Genomic DNA, 14,041 nt, shown 5'->3' on the forward strand with positions numbered 1-14,041 from the left:
GTTGGATTTTCATCCAACGGTCCAAATCCTTTGGTCAGGAGGATCCTCTCGTTGGGCTCAGGAGAGGATCCAAGTCCACTTGACCCATGTGCTTCAATCCAAGGATAGATGCCGAGAGAAATGTCAGCAACCTTGCACTAACCTTTGCATTTGGACCTTCTCATCTTTATCAAATGTCATATCATTTTACAATAAATAAAAAGACATTTAATCTAAAGGAAAACTAAAGAAAATGGCTTGAAAACTTTGAGTTTTAACGATAATGACAAAATAAAGGGTAAAGTGAATAGTACCATGATTGACTTTTTAGTGTAAAAATGTGGTTTTTTGTTAAAATGAACAATACTTGGAGCTTTTCGTTAAAATTCCCTTAATCTAATGCCTTCGAAATTATATTCTTTATTTTTTAATCTTTAATCTCTAGCCAAAAGGGTTAGAAAGTCTATTTTTGTGTGTACAAAATGACACGACATGTGATAAAATGAGAATGTTGGAATACAAAGGTTGCTAGCACCACCATAGATACCAAAAGCTACTATTGAGAGTTGAGGGTGAGATGAGTTGATAAAGAGAGAATGTGTATTATTAGAACAGGCACCAACCAACATTCACACTATCATTATATAAGTTTGAGAGAGTTTCAGAAACAGAGAAAACAGAGGAGGCAGGGCAACCCAAACCCCCAACTAAAACAACCAATTTCCAAACAAACATGATAAAATCAATCAATCTTCTCTAATCTAATGTGATCTAGTGATTAATACCCCCCAACGACTCTTGATGGGGTTGAACATGGAGCTCCGCTTTTGCGTCCCCCACGGATGGCAGATGCCTTAGGATTATTACGAGAAGGCTGCTGAGGCAGAGGAGGCAGCTTCATATTCTCTTTGTTCGTCATGCTCCTCAGCATATACCTCGGAGTTGGAGTTGGAATTAGAGTCGGAGGAGCCTGTTTCTCGCACTGGCTACTAGTGCTCTTCCGCTGAATTGGAGTTGGAGTTGGAATTGGAATTGGAGTCTCCACCAGCGCAGAGACCACCGATTTCCTCAAGCTGCTTTGAAGCTTCCTGCTGCTGCTACTGGTAGTACTGGTAAAACTGCTTCTTTTGGCAGACTCTACCGTAACACCCAGCTTATTATTATAGCTTTTAAATTTAGACACAGACGCGGTTGTTGACGAAAAAGAATTTGTTTGAGCCTCTTTGATCTTGTTCTTCCTATTGAGCCGCTCGTTCCTTCTGGCAGAGTACTGCTCGTAAAATCTACCCCTTTCGAACAAAGGGCTCGAAACCAACGAATTCCCACCACCACAATTCATCTTCATATCACTATCCATATCAGCAGCATCACAATTTTCCTTGCCCAATTCGTCACCAACCATCTTGGCTAAAGCCCTCAGTTCCCACGAAATCGACTGGTATTCGGGTCGAAGATCCGCTTCTTCCATCTCCCATGTGCCGCTTGTGCGCCTTGCTTTCTCCGATCTTCTTAAAGACCCTCCTGAACCAATTCATACAAATTAAAATATCCCTATATTTTATAAAATCATTATCAATTCAATTTTAATGTGATTAGAACCGCACATATTCAAAAACAAAAAACGCATCAGACCTGTTAAAATTGGATCGGCTTGCTGCTGGAACCGGATCTCAGACCGTCCGGATGGGGTTTGCATAACGTTTGAGTTTGATCCGAGGACCCGACGGGGTCGAAGCCTAATTGGTGATTTAGCCAGCGGAGGCTTGCGATCCGGCTTCAACCTTGACATTGATTGATTGTAATAAAACTTGAGAGCAAATTGCCAAATACCTACACAGAGAGAGAGAGAGAGAGAGAGAGAGAGAGAGGAGGAGCGGGAGGAGGAGGTTAACTGTATATATCCTTGGTATCTGTGTTGCTTGGTTTTATTGTGTGAAATGACTTGTCGCTTTCGATTCGGCTCCTCCAACGGTCATATATTCGATCCGACGGTGCAGCAATATTTGAATATTTTAAAACAGTAGGTAGACCGTGTAGATGTTCTTTCCATTAATACCTGGATTTCCCATTTATTTGTGGGGATATGATATATTAGTGGTTTTTCTCTTTTTTGAGAATGAGGGTTGCCAATATGGTAACCGTTTTATTATTTGAGGATTTGTCAACTAAAACGTTCATCCGTACAAGGTATAAGTTTTTCATAATTCGGTAATATTTTTTTAACACTTCATAGCTCCCCAGTGGTTCAGGTAAGTGCAATGGCGGAGGCAGGGTCGCGGCAATACATGCCTTTGACCCAACAAGATGTCTTTGTTACAATGAAGATGGCTATAAGGCCATAAACCAATTTTTAGCCCCTTTTTAACAAAACCCAACTTCAATTAGAGCCTTTCGGCCATTGGGTTGGGCATGTTGAGCCCGTCTGGCAGTTCGTTTGTTGTATTGTATTTCAACGATTTAAACGTCAGACTTTTAAATTTACAAAAAAAAATTCAAATTCAAAACCATATGACCGTTTAGTTAAATGATAGTCATTTTAGTGTTTCTTTACAAAATCATATTTGCTCGTTTTCTTCACCACAAATAATGTCTTAATAATTTTAAATTTATCTAATTTTTTTCACTGAGAATTTATGAATGATGAATTGAAATATAGACGGTGTGAATTCTTGAAAAAAAGTTACAAGGTAAGTATCTTCTGATCTTTAATACATATACATGTATGTGTGTGTGAATAGCTAGGTGTGTATATATATATATATATATGCATAGCTAGCTACCTACTTGCTAGTTTAGATTAACATGATATCGTTAGTAAATTGATGGTCATTATCAAGCATGCATATATATGAATGCACGCTTCGGTCTGATTAACATCAGAAAGTGAGAGTATATTAGGTCTAAAATATCGATATTATGTCAATATTTTCATCAAAATTTTCGTATTTTTGGACTACCGATATTTCCGATATCATCGATATTTTAGACCTTGATAGGAACTCTATGTGGTACTAAGTCACTCATGTATCTTACCATGCAATGTATAAAGTGTAAAATATTGTACTAATTCATTATATATAAATGATTATGGTATGTTTAAACTTCTTTCATTAATTACTACATATTTTTTACACTCACAATGTTTGCCAGCTCGCTATATAATCAACTTAAATCAGTTAAATCCATCATGCAATGCATTTCCTTCCAATTTTTTTGTGATAAACTAATAGATAATTAACTAAATAAACATCCTGCAAAGTTTTAATAAAAATTTCCAAGTTTTTCTTACAATTTCCGTGGTTTTTATTCAATTTTTATCGATATTGATAATATCCCGATATTTCCATAGAAATTTCCGTGTTTTTGAATAACCGATATTTCCGATATCATTGATATTTTAGACAAACTAGAGTGGGTCGCTGGATGCCTAGCTAGAAAAGGATAATATTAAAGATATCAAAATTTTAAATTAAATTTGCAAACCAATGATGTATCACTAAAAGGAAATAAATAGACTAATTAATGCTTAAATAATAATCCAATCATTAACAATCATATCATTTAATTTACAAATTTAATTTAAATTTTTTAATTTCCTTAGTATTATCCGTTAGAAAATAACCAATGCATATATAGGCATCCATAATATGACAAACAAAGCTGGAGTCGGACAAAGACAGATTGCTTCAACAGATCAATGAAAAGCATAAGTTACATAGCACTAAGTAGCCGTATATGCCTCTCCTCTGTGAGAGTCCTCCTGTGTGAGTGTCCTTTCTCTCCTCTGTGGGAGTGTCCGGTTCCCGACTTTCCTGTTTGTTGGCTTCTTCTTTTTTGTTTCCCCTAATTTCAGTTTTGGTGGTTTTTGGCTTACTCTGATTTGTTACCCTAATTCCTTTTTCGGTGTCTGTTGGAGTGTTTCTCCTTTTGGTTTTGGTTGAAAGTTTAGGTTGGGGGCGCTTTGCTCGGGGTTCTGAGAGATGCGGTACCCCTTTTGGGTCCCATTTCGCCTCGCCTTAACTAGGCTCCTGATCTGGTGGGTGGGGTGGCCTTTATTGCAGTACTGTATTGGGAGGGTTAAAGCACAGGGGTTTGGTAAAATGCTTAATGTCCTTAGCCATTTAAGAGCAGTTATTGTTCTAAATGTAATATTACCTTTTATGGTGGTTCAAAATCGCGTCTGGATCTATTTCTGGAGACGAATTGGCTTTGCTGGGTTAAAGAGCAACAGTGGAAGAAACCAACATCAGGAGATTACAGCTTAAGGTATACTTCTCACTGTCTTATTTTCAAGTACCTGGGGTCATACCATGAGTGATGTTCGTGAACATAATCGGGGTAGGGTGTCGGAGGAGGTAGCGGATCTGGTGGTGCAACTAGAAGAATCTCTGGAATTAACAACCATGGAAAAAGGGGTTCAGATGGTGGGGGCAGTTCTTCATGATAAGCCGCTGAATAGGTGGGGGATAAGGAATATCTTGCGTTCTGCTTGGAAAAAGTTGGGAGACGTGCAAATCAAATGGGTGAAAGATAACATATTCAGCATTATTGTTCCGGATGAGAGCTCTGCGAGAAAAATCCTCTCCCGGGTCCCGTGGGCGATGATGAAGAAAAACTTTTCTGTTACAAGGTGGCCCCGGGCTTTAGCTTTGGAGGAAGTTCAGTGGGAAATGGTAGGCCTGGCAATTCCTGACACGACCCGATAACCCGACACGACACGACACGAAATTAACAGGTGTTCGGGTCGACACGATAATGAAACGGGTCATTATCGGGTAACCCGATAAGCACCTGTTAAGATAACGGGTTTGTTCGGATATACACGTGGAAACCACAAAATCTTATATTATACTTAATAAAAGTATGAATAAACTATTACGTATTAGTGAATCTATTGTTTTGATGGGATACTCATTCTACGAAACTAGTTTCAATGATCCAACCGTCAAACATGTTTGTATATACTTCAAGATCGCATACGTCAAAAATTACAAAAAACAAACATTCAGAGATCAAGTAACGGGACAAAACCTTTCGACGGTTATAAACGAAAAATCACGATTTAACGGTCATTTTAACTCCAATTTTGATGTTTTTTTACAACCACACTCCTTGACCCTATATAAATACAATGATTGAATTCGATCTTCAATTTAAAATATTTACACTAGTGGATACCACAAAATCTTATATTATACTTAATAAAAGTATGAATAAACTATTAAGTATTAGTGAATCTATTGTTTTGATGGGATACTCATTCTACGAAACTAGTTTCAATGATCCAACCGTCAAACATGTTTATATATACTTCGAGATTGCATACGCCAAAAATTGCAAAAAACAAACATTCAGAGATCAAGTAACGGGACAAAACTTTTCGACGGTTATAAACGAAAAATCACGATTTAACGGTCATTTTAACTCCGATTTTGATGATTTTTTACAACTACACTCCTTAACCCTATATGAATACAATGATTGAATTCGATCTTCAATTTAAAATATTTACACTAGTGGAAACCACAAAATCTTATGTCATACTTAATAAAAGTATGAATAAACTCTTAAGTATTAGTGAATCTATTGTTTTGATGGAATACTCATTCTACGAAACTAGTTTCAATGATCTAACCGTCAAACATGTTTGTATATATTTCGAGATCGCATACGCCAAAAATTGCAAAAAACAAACATTCAGAGAGCACGGAACGGGACAAAACTTTTCGACGGTTATAAACGAAAAATCACGATTTAACGGTTAATTTAACTCCGATTTTGATGATTTTTTACAACTACACTCCTTGACCTTATATGAATACAATGATTTAATTCGATCTTCAATTTAAAATATTTACACTAGTGGATAACACAAAATCTTATGTTTATACTTAATAAAAGTATGGTATAGTACTATTGTTTTATTTTTTTTCATAATTATTTTGGTAAACTTCTCATAATTTGAATGATTTTTAATGTTTGGTTTTTCTATGCTTAGTTTATGCAGAAGATAGTTATGACGTGGAAAACCTTACTGAAAACATCATCAACATAACTCTTGAAGGCAATAGATCAAGCCAAAGTTCCAATGCAATTTCATGATGATCGATGTATATCGAGGATTTTGTAAATTGAGGTTTAAACTTTTGAGAAAGATTTCACAACCTTGAAAACAAAAACTGCTTCATTTTGCATATCCTTGCACATTTAAAATTTGTAATAGATTAGTAGTGTATGTATTATTTTTTTATTAGGCTTTTATTTTCGAGTGTAGATGTAGTACTTAAACGACAAATGTGTTTTAATGTTTTGAAGTAATATTTATATGGCAATGTGTGGTATGTGCAAATTTAAGAAAAAATATATATTTTTCTTAACGGGTCATAACGGGTCAGGTCACTTTACCTGTTGGGTAAAGTGACACGACCTGTTAAGGACCCGTTAAGATAACGGGTGTGACACGACATGACCCGTTAAGATAACAGGTGTTACACGAAAACGACACGAACACGACTGACACGACCCGTTTGCCAGGCCTAGGAAATGGTCCCGTTCTGGGTCCAAATTAGGGGGATTCCGTTATGTTTTAGTTCGGAATCGAATATTAATAGGTTAGCGAAGGAGATTGGGAAATTTGAGGAGATGGAAAACCCATCTCTGGCTCGGGGGTTTTTGCCCGTCAGAGTGGTGGTTAACACCACTAAACCATTAGTTACGGGCTGTTGGTTGCCACGGAAGCAGAATCAGGATACCTGGATTGAATTTAGGTATGAAAGACTTCAGGATTTTTGCTATCGGTGTGGCAGAATTGGGCATATGAACACGGAGTGCTCCTTTGGTCTGGGAAGGAGTGGAGGTGCGGGTTTTGGAGAATGGAGTAAAGCAGCTCCGATTCGAGATACAACAAAAAATCTGCGACCTGTGCAAAGTAGCCTTAGTGAAAGGAGGTTAGCTGGTATGCCAATGATGGTAGAAAGGGGAAGAAGGAAGCAGCGCGTGGGGGACACGGGGGCTATTGATAGCGGGGAACCAGAAGATCACAATATGGGACCCATCAGTCTTGCTGAGGTCCGCAGTCCAAGGGAGTTGCAGAGTGGGGGACAAATTGGCGGTTCTAGTGATATGAGCATGAGGAAGGAATCTTTTCATTGGGTTATAGAAAAAAATATGCAAGTTGTCAACAGGCAGTTGGTTTTGGGGTATGGTTTTTTAGGCCCTCAAACTTTCAATTCAACGGGTTTTCAAAACCCGCTGGAATTGGGCCCGTCCACCAGGGGTGCTGCAATTAAAGACGTTCTTCAAATTGAGTCTGTGATGGGCCATTCCGCACCAACCCAGGGGCCTTTAGCGGGATTAGGCCAACATGAGGATAGTGAGGCTCAAGTTGCGAATATTACTCACCAGACTGAAGATCGCTCTAATATGGATGATGGGTTTCGACAGAACGTCACGAATCCACAGCAAATCAATTCCAGAGCTGTCTGTAGAAATAAGAGACCGATGGAGATAAAACCAATGGATTTGGCGCTCTCAGCTCAGAAGAAGATTAAGAAGAAAGACAGTGGTGCTTTGCGAAACGACACTGAGCGTTTCCGGAATCCCAGTGGTCATGCGACGTGCGTGGAAGGAGATAGGGAGCAGGAATGAAGGATTCTGCAGGATTCGAATGAGGGAGGTTCATTCCAAGGCGGTGGCGGCTGGCCTTCAACAGCCGCAAGGAAGCCATGACTCACCTACTATGGAACTACCATGGTCTTGGGTCAGACACGGTAATTAGGGCCCTTCGTGGGCTGATTCGAAAGCATAGACCCACTATGATCTTTCTATCTGAGACTAAAATGAAAGATCATAGGCTTGATGGTATTCGAAGGAGATTGGGTTATTCTAATGGTTTTCATGTTCCTCCAGTTGGCAGGGCTGGTGGATTGAGTCTGTGGTGGCAAGACACGCTTAGGGTTATTGTCCTCTTTTCCTCGAAGCATGTCATTGATGTTTGTTATTATCTGGAGGAGGTTAGTTCATGGGTGCGAGGTACTTTTGTTTATGGCACTTCCTATCGTGCCGAAAAGGTGGAGTTTTGGAATTGGCTCCAAAATTCGTTTGGCCCGACGGATATCCCGTGGCTTTGTGGCGGGGATTTTAACGAGTTTATGTGGGATTCTGAAAAATCAGGAGGAACCAACATTTTGTATAATATACCTGCCTTCCTTAGTAATTTTTTGTCCGCGGCGGAGTTGATGGATCTGGGATTCATAGGGCCTAAATTCACTTGGCGTAGGAAAAGGGCTGGGCAACTTATTGAGGAAAGGTTGGATCGGGCAGCTATTAATGTTAGGTGGCAGGACCTTTGGCCCAATTCTATGGTCATTCATGAAACGGCTATTGGTTCTGATCATTGTCCAGTGGTGGTTCAATCTAAGCCTCCGTTCCGAAAAGGTAAAAAGCCTTTTAGATTTGAGGCTTTCTGGGCTAAGGAGGCAGATTGTCGAGATGTTGTGCAAAAAAGTTGGAGTTTGTAAGGCAAGGATAACTGGTTGGATTCGTGGCACCATAAACTCTCGGTCTGTAAGTCTTCTTTGATTAATTGGAGTAGAAACAAGTTTAAGAAAAGAGGGCTGGAGATTGAGGCTTTGGTGAATCATCTGGATAGTCTGCAACTTAACTAGGCGGACAATTTGGAAGAGATAAAGGCTATAACAAATAGAGTTGACCAATTGCGAGAACAAGAGGAGATGTATTGGTTACAGCGATCTAGGGTGAAATGGCTTCGGGAGGGTGATGCGAACACGGCGTTCTTCCATAGTACTACTCTCCATAGGAGAAGGCTTAATAAGATGGCCAAATTTAAGGGAGATGACGGGCTTTGGGTGGAAGATGAGAATCAGGTTTTGGGTCTAGTGGAGGATCATTTTCAAGCCTTGTTTACCTCGGCAGGCAGCATGGATTGGGGAGATACGATTGATTGCATTGAGTCTTTGGTGTCGGACGGGATGAATGCTGAGCTTATTAAACAGGTGTCCGATGAGGAAATTAAGGATGCTGTTTTTCAAATGGGTGGATTGAAAGCTCCGAGGCCGGATGGTTTCCAAGGTCTCTTTTTCCATTCCTACTGGGATATCATATTGGCGGAGGTGAAGGGCTTAGTGGGGGACTTCATGATGGGGGTGGGCATCTCTAAGAGGATTAACTCTACGCATATTGTGTTGATTCCTAAAGTTGCAAGTCCGGAGTCAGTGGCTCAGTACCGGCCTATCAGCTTGTGCAATTTTTCTTTTAAAATTCTTTCGAAGGTTTTGGCCAATCGGTTGAAGTCGTTGTTGCCGGAGTTAATCTCGCCTATGCAGAATGTTTTTGTTTCGGATAGGCAAATCCAGGATAATATTGGGATTGCTCACGAATTGTTCCATTTTCTGAAGCTGCGTAAAGTTAAGCGGAAGTTTGAATTGGGTATTAAACTTGATATGCACAAGGCATATGATCGGGTTGAATGGGACTTTTTAGAAGCGGTTTTGCTGAAGATGGGCTTTTGTAGGGGCTGGACGAACTTGATTATGAATTGTGTGACTACTGTGGAGTTTGCTGTGTTACTAAATGGGAAACCAGGGCATCGGTTTACCCCTTCTCGGGGAATCCGGCAGGGTGACCCTCTATCACCTTATTTGTTTCTCTTAGTTAGTGATGTTCTATCCCAGCTAATCCAGCGAGGTGTTGAAGATGGGCTGCTCACTGGAGTTAGAATGAATCTGTCGGGTCCTACTTTATCGCACTTGTTCTTTGCGGATGACACTTTAATTTTTCTCCAGGCTAATTGCCATAATTGTGAAAATATCATGCATATTCTCAACAAGTATTGCTTAGCTTCGGGACAACAGGTTAGCCTCCGTAAGTCCAGTGTGTATTTTGGCAGAAATGCACCTCATCAGTTGCGTGCTCAACTTAGTTCCATCCTCGGAATGAATTCGGTTTCTGACCCGGGGGATTATCTCGGTCTTCCGACTATTTGGGGGAGATCTAAAAGACAAAGCCTTGCTTACGTGAAGGGCAGAATGCTTGGAAAAGTTCAGGGATGGAAACAGTCTTCCCTTTCTCTTGCGGGTAAAGAAGTTTTAATTAAAGCAGTGATTCAAGCTATTCCGTCTTACCCTATGAATCTTTTCAAATTCCCGAAGGTTGTGTGTAAAGACCTGGACTCTATTGCTGCTCGGTTTTGGTGGGGAGATTCTGAAGGCCGGAGGAAGATCTATTGGATGAGTTGGGATCGGTTGAGTCGGCCTAAGTGTGATGGAGGTCTAGGATTTCGGAACTTCCAGGATTTTAACGACGCTTTGCTTGTTAAGCAATGTTGGCGGCTTATTCATAATCCCAACTCTTTATGGGCTAGGACTCTTAAGGCCCGTTATTTTCCTTACTCCTCCTTCTTTGATGCTAAGCTTGGGAGTCGGGCCTCGTGGGCTTGGGCTAGCCTGTTGGTGGGGCGGGATATCCTCAAAGCTGGTGCCCATTGGCAAATTCTGAATGGCAGGGATACTAGACTTTGGATTGATAGATGGCTGCCTTCTCTCCCTATTGGGCATCCTGTTCCCCGTGGTAATATTCCTATTACTGTGAATATGAAGGTTTCCTCCCTTATAAGGGAGAGTACCGGATCCTGGGATATCGAATTCTTACGCCCTTTCATTTCAGATGAGGAGATCACTGCTATTCAAGACACTCATTTGGGAAATTTTTCTACCCGTGATCGTCTGATATGGCCTCTGGAGAAAGGGGGCTGTTACTCGGTTAGATCGGGCTACCACTGGCTTCACTCTCGGCGGCTGGGGGTGGGAGCATCTACCTCTTCAGATGCTTTGTTTTGGAAGGGTGTTTGGAAAATTGATGCTCTTCCCAAAATTCGTAACTTCATCTGGAGAGCAATCAATGAGATGTTGTCCACAATGCGAGGTTTATTCTTGAGACGATCGACCTCATCCCCTGTTTGCCCAATCTGTAAATCTTAGGAGGAATTAGTAGTTCACATGTTGCTGCTTTGTCCTTGGGTGTCACCAGTGTGGTTTGGGGGTCAGCTCGGGCTTCGGTTTTTTGGGAATGGGCCTTCTTCCTTCCTCGGTTGGTTCCAGGGTCTTTTTATTGGGGGACCCTATAAAAAGGATAGGTCGAGGATCCTCTCGGTTATTGCCTTTTCCTGTTGGCACATTTGGAAGGCTAGGTGCAATTTTGTTTTCAATGCTGTGGCGGTTGTCCCTTCCCAAGTGATGCATGCTATTTCTTTCTTTGTCGCTTCCTTCTGGGAGGCTAAGACTCCATGCTTCCAAAGAGTCACTTCTAATATTGCTGATCTTGGTCTTGTTCCTCGTTGGTGTCCCCCGCCTAATTCCTTCATTAAAATTAATGTGGATGCTAGCTGGTCTCCGGTTGATGGCAAGGCTTGTTTGGCAGCAGTGTTGCGGGATCATCTGGGCCAGTTTGTGGCGGCTCATAAGATCGCTGTTGTGGTGCAGTCGGCGGTGTTCGCGGAGGCTTTGGCTTTGTTGAGGGGGTGCGAGTTGGCTGCCAAGTTGTGGTTTCGAAGGGTTATTGCGGAATCAAATTCTTTGGAGATTGTCTCTTCTTTGCGGGGGGATATTTCTAAGGGCAGATGGGAAGTGTTCCCTATTTTTCAGAATATTTTGAGAGTAGGGGTCTCTTTTCAGGACTGTCGCTGGTCTTGGGTTCCAAGACTGGCCAACCAATCGGCGGACCTTTTGGCGTCGAGGAAGAATATGGAGATGTGCGATCAATTTTGGGACTGACGTCCCCCATCTTCAGTGGTTCACATTCTCGATAAGGATGGCCTTCCTTGCCCCCCGTAAGTGTTCAGTGCTGTGGTGGTGTGTTGGGACGGCGTTGTGCCTTTGTGGCAGCGTCTTGTTGGTGTCCTGCTTTCTGCCCTTCTTTGTTTTGCTTTGTTCGTCCCTGTGTGGACGTTCCTTGTGTTGTTGGCTGTTGCCCTGGTTGTTTTTTCCAGTCTTCCAAAAAAAAAAAAAAAAAAGCTGGAGTAGGACCTCATGCAGAAAGATGCCTTCTGCTGCCGATTGATATATATAGAGTAAATTATTTAAAACTACTTTAATTATGAGTCGAACCATAATATCATACTTCATATTTTAAACATTGTAATGTCATATCTCAACTTACTAATTTGTTGCAATGTCAGCCATCTATTAAATTTTCTGTTAATTTGGTTATTAACTGCTGACGTGGTAGGGCCCACTCACTCATCTAACTGGATTGATAAAAATTAAATATTAAAAATTAAGATTTTTTTTTAATAACCAAATTAAAATGATGAAGAGGGTCCCACCACCAAGCACCCATTCCCATCACCACCGTGCACTCTCACTCCCACATTAGACGCCACCCTCACCTTCGTAACTCCGACAACGTCCTCTTCATCTCCAGGCACCGGATCTGCCGGCGATTGATTATTACAGAAATTTTTTTCTCCCTCTAGAGCCCGGAAATTTGACTGATCCAAATAAACCGAAACCACCTTCATTCCCAAATCAAAGAAAACCCGTTCATATCGCATTTGAAAAAAGGGTAGATTTGAAATAGATCTAATTTTATAGATTTACTTTTGAAATAGGTTTAAGTTTTAACGACTTTTAACTTTTTAAATAGTTCAAAATACCCCTTGAAAAAATTCAGAAGGAAAAACATTATTCGACGAACGAAATCCCAAAAATTGAAGCTACCACAAATCGGAATCAGGAATAGAGAGACTCACCAGGCCGCCACAGCCGCGGAGGTAGATGTTGAAGTAGTGGTCGTCAGTCATGGTTTCTCACGGTCGAGGCCTAGACACTTTCTATATATAATCACTCCCACCCCTTCATTTGGATCTCACACCTTTCTCTCTCTTTGGTTTCACTTATTCCACTTTTCGTCTTCATCTTCTTGCTGAAAATACAAACTTTCCCAGATTCAGGTAGCCCATATTGTTATTATCGACAACAAAATACTCCAACATTCTTACCTGGGTCATCTCCACATTACACGTGGTTTTTGCCCATTGATTCCTACATTTTCAGGCTCTAGTTTTCTGGGTCCTGATCAGAATTTTGCGCCATTGTGTTTTGATTCAATCCGAGATTTCAAGCTCATATGTTCAAATTTTCATTTTTTGGGTTTTTATTATTTTTCAAGTTCTGAATTTTTTATAATTTTTGTGATGGATTAGTTGTCCACAGAGTGAGGATCTGTGGGGAGCAATGGCTAACAGGAATCTGGAGATGGCGTCTCAACTTCAGCTTCTGGTTCTGGCCAAAGTGAACGAGGATGACAAGTTGGTCGAATACAATGCTCTGCTTTTGGATCGGTTTTTGGATATTCTCCAAGATTTACATGGGGAGGATCTCAAGGAAACCGTGAGGGTGGCCGGAGATGAAGAGGACTTCGCTGGAGTTATGAAGGTGAGGGTGGCGTCTGGTGTGGAAGAGAGAATGCACGGTGGTGATGGGAATAGGTGTTTAGTGGTGGGACCCTCTTAATTTGTGTAAATTGACATGATATTGTTAATAAATTGATGATCATTATCGTGATATTGTTGGCTACCTACTTTTAAATTAACATGATATTGTTACTAAATTGATGATCATTATCGTGATATTGTTAGCTACCTACTTTTAAATTAACATGATATTGTCTTGTTACTAAATTGATGATCATTATCAAGCATGCTTATATATATGAATGCACGCTTCGGTCTGATAAACATCAGAAAGAGAGAGTATATTAAAACTAGAGTGGGTCGCTAGATGCTTAGCTAGAAAAAGATAATGTTAGAGAGATCAAAATTTTAAACCAAATTTGCAAATAAAATGATGTGTCATTAATAGAAAATAAGCATGTTAATCAACGTTTAAATAATAATTTAATAATTAACAATCTTATTATTTAGTTTACAAATTTAATTTAAAGAATTTGATCTCTTTAACATTAACAAGAAAATGACCAATGCATATATAGGCATCCCTAATATGACAAACAAAGCTGGATCGGACCTCATGCAGAAAGATGCCTT

General features: G+C 40.4%; 2 protein-coding genes across 3 annotated transcripts; one reads left to right on the forward strand and one right to left on the reverse strand.

Moving 5' to 3' along the window:
* Positions 1-561: 561 nt before the first annotated feature.
* Positions 562-1,872, reverse strand: LOC126631082 (uncharacterized). The gene is made up of 2 exons (XM_050301248.1): positions 1,612-1,872; positions 562-1,500 (listed from the first exon to the last, which is right to left on the reverse strand). The coding sequence occupies exons 1-2, from the start codon at positions 1,766-1,768 to the stop codon at positions 758-760; spliced, it is 900 nt and encodes a 299-aa protein (XP_050157205.1). The 5' UTR covers positions 1,769-1,872; the 3' UTR covers positions 562-757.
* Positions 1,873-12,381: 10,509 nt separating this feature from the next.
* LOC126631267 (phosphoenolpyruvate carboxylase, housekeeping isozyme-like) lies at positions 12,382-13,605 on the forward strand. 2 transcript variants are annotated; one of them, XM_050301441.1, is made up of 2 exons: positions 12,382-12,766; positions 13,199-13,605. In XM_050301441.1, the coding sequence occupies exon 2, from the start codon at positions 13,230-13,232 to the stop codon at positions 13,506-13,508; it is 279 nt and encodes a 92-aa protein (XP_050157398.1). In that variant the 5' UTR covers positions 12,382-12,766; positions 13,199-13,229; the 3' UTR covers positions 13,509-13,605. The 2 variants fall into 2 exon arrangements, with proteins under 2 accessions (XP_050157398.1, XP_050157397.1); XM_050301440.1 differs by having other exon boundaries at positions 12,383-12,946.
* The last annotated feature ends 436 nt before the right edge of the window (positions 13,606-14,041 follow it).

The sequence above is a fragment of the Malus sylvestris genome, chromosome 8 (genome assembly GCF_916048215.2).
Source record: "Malus sylvestris chromosome 8, drMalSylv7.2, whole genome shotgun sequence".
Classification (NCBI taxonomy): Eukaryota; Viridiplantae; Streptophyta; class Magnoliopsida; order Rosales; family Rosaceae; genus Malus; species Malus sylvestris.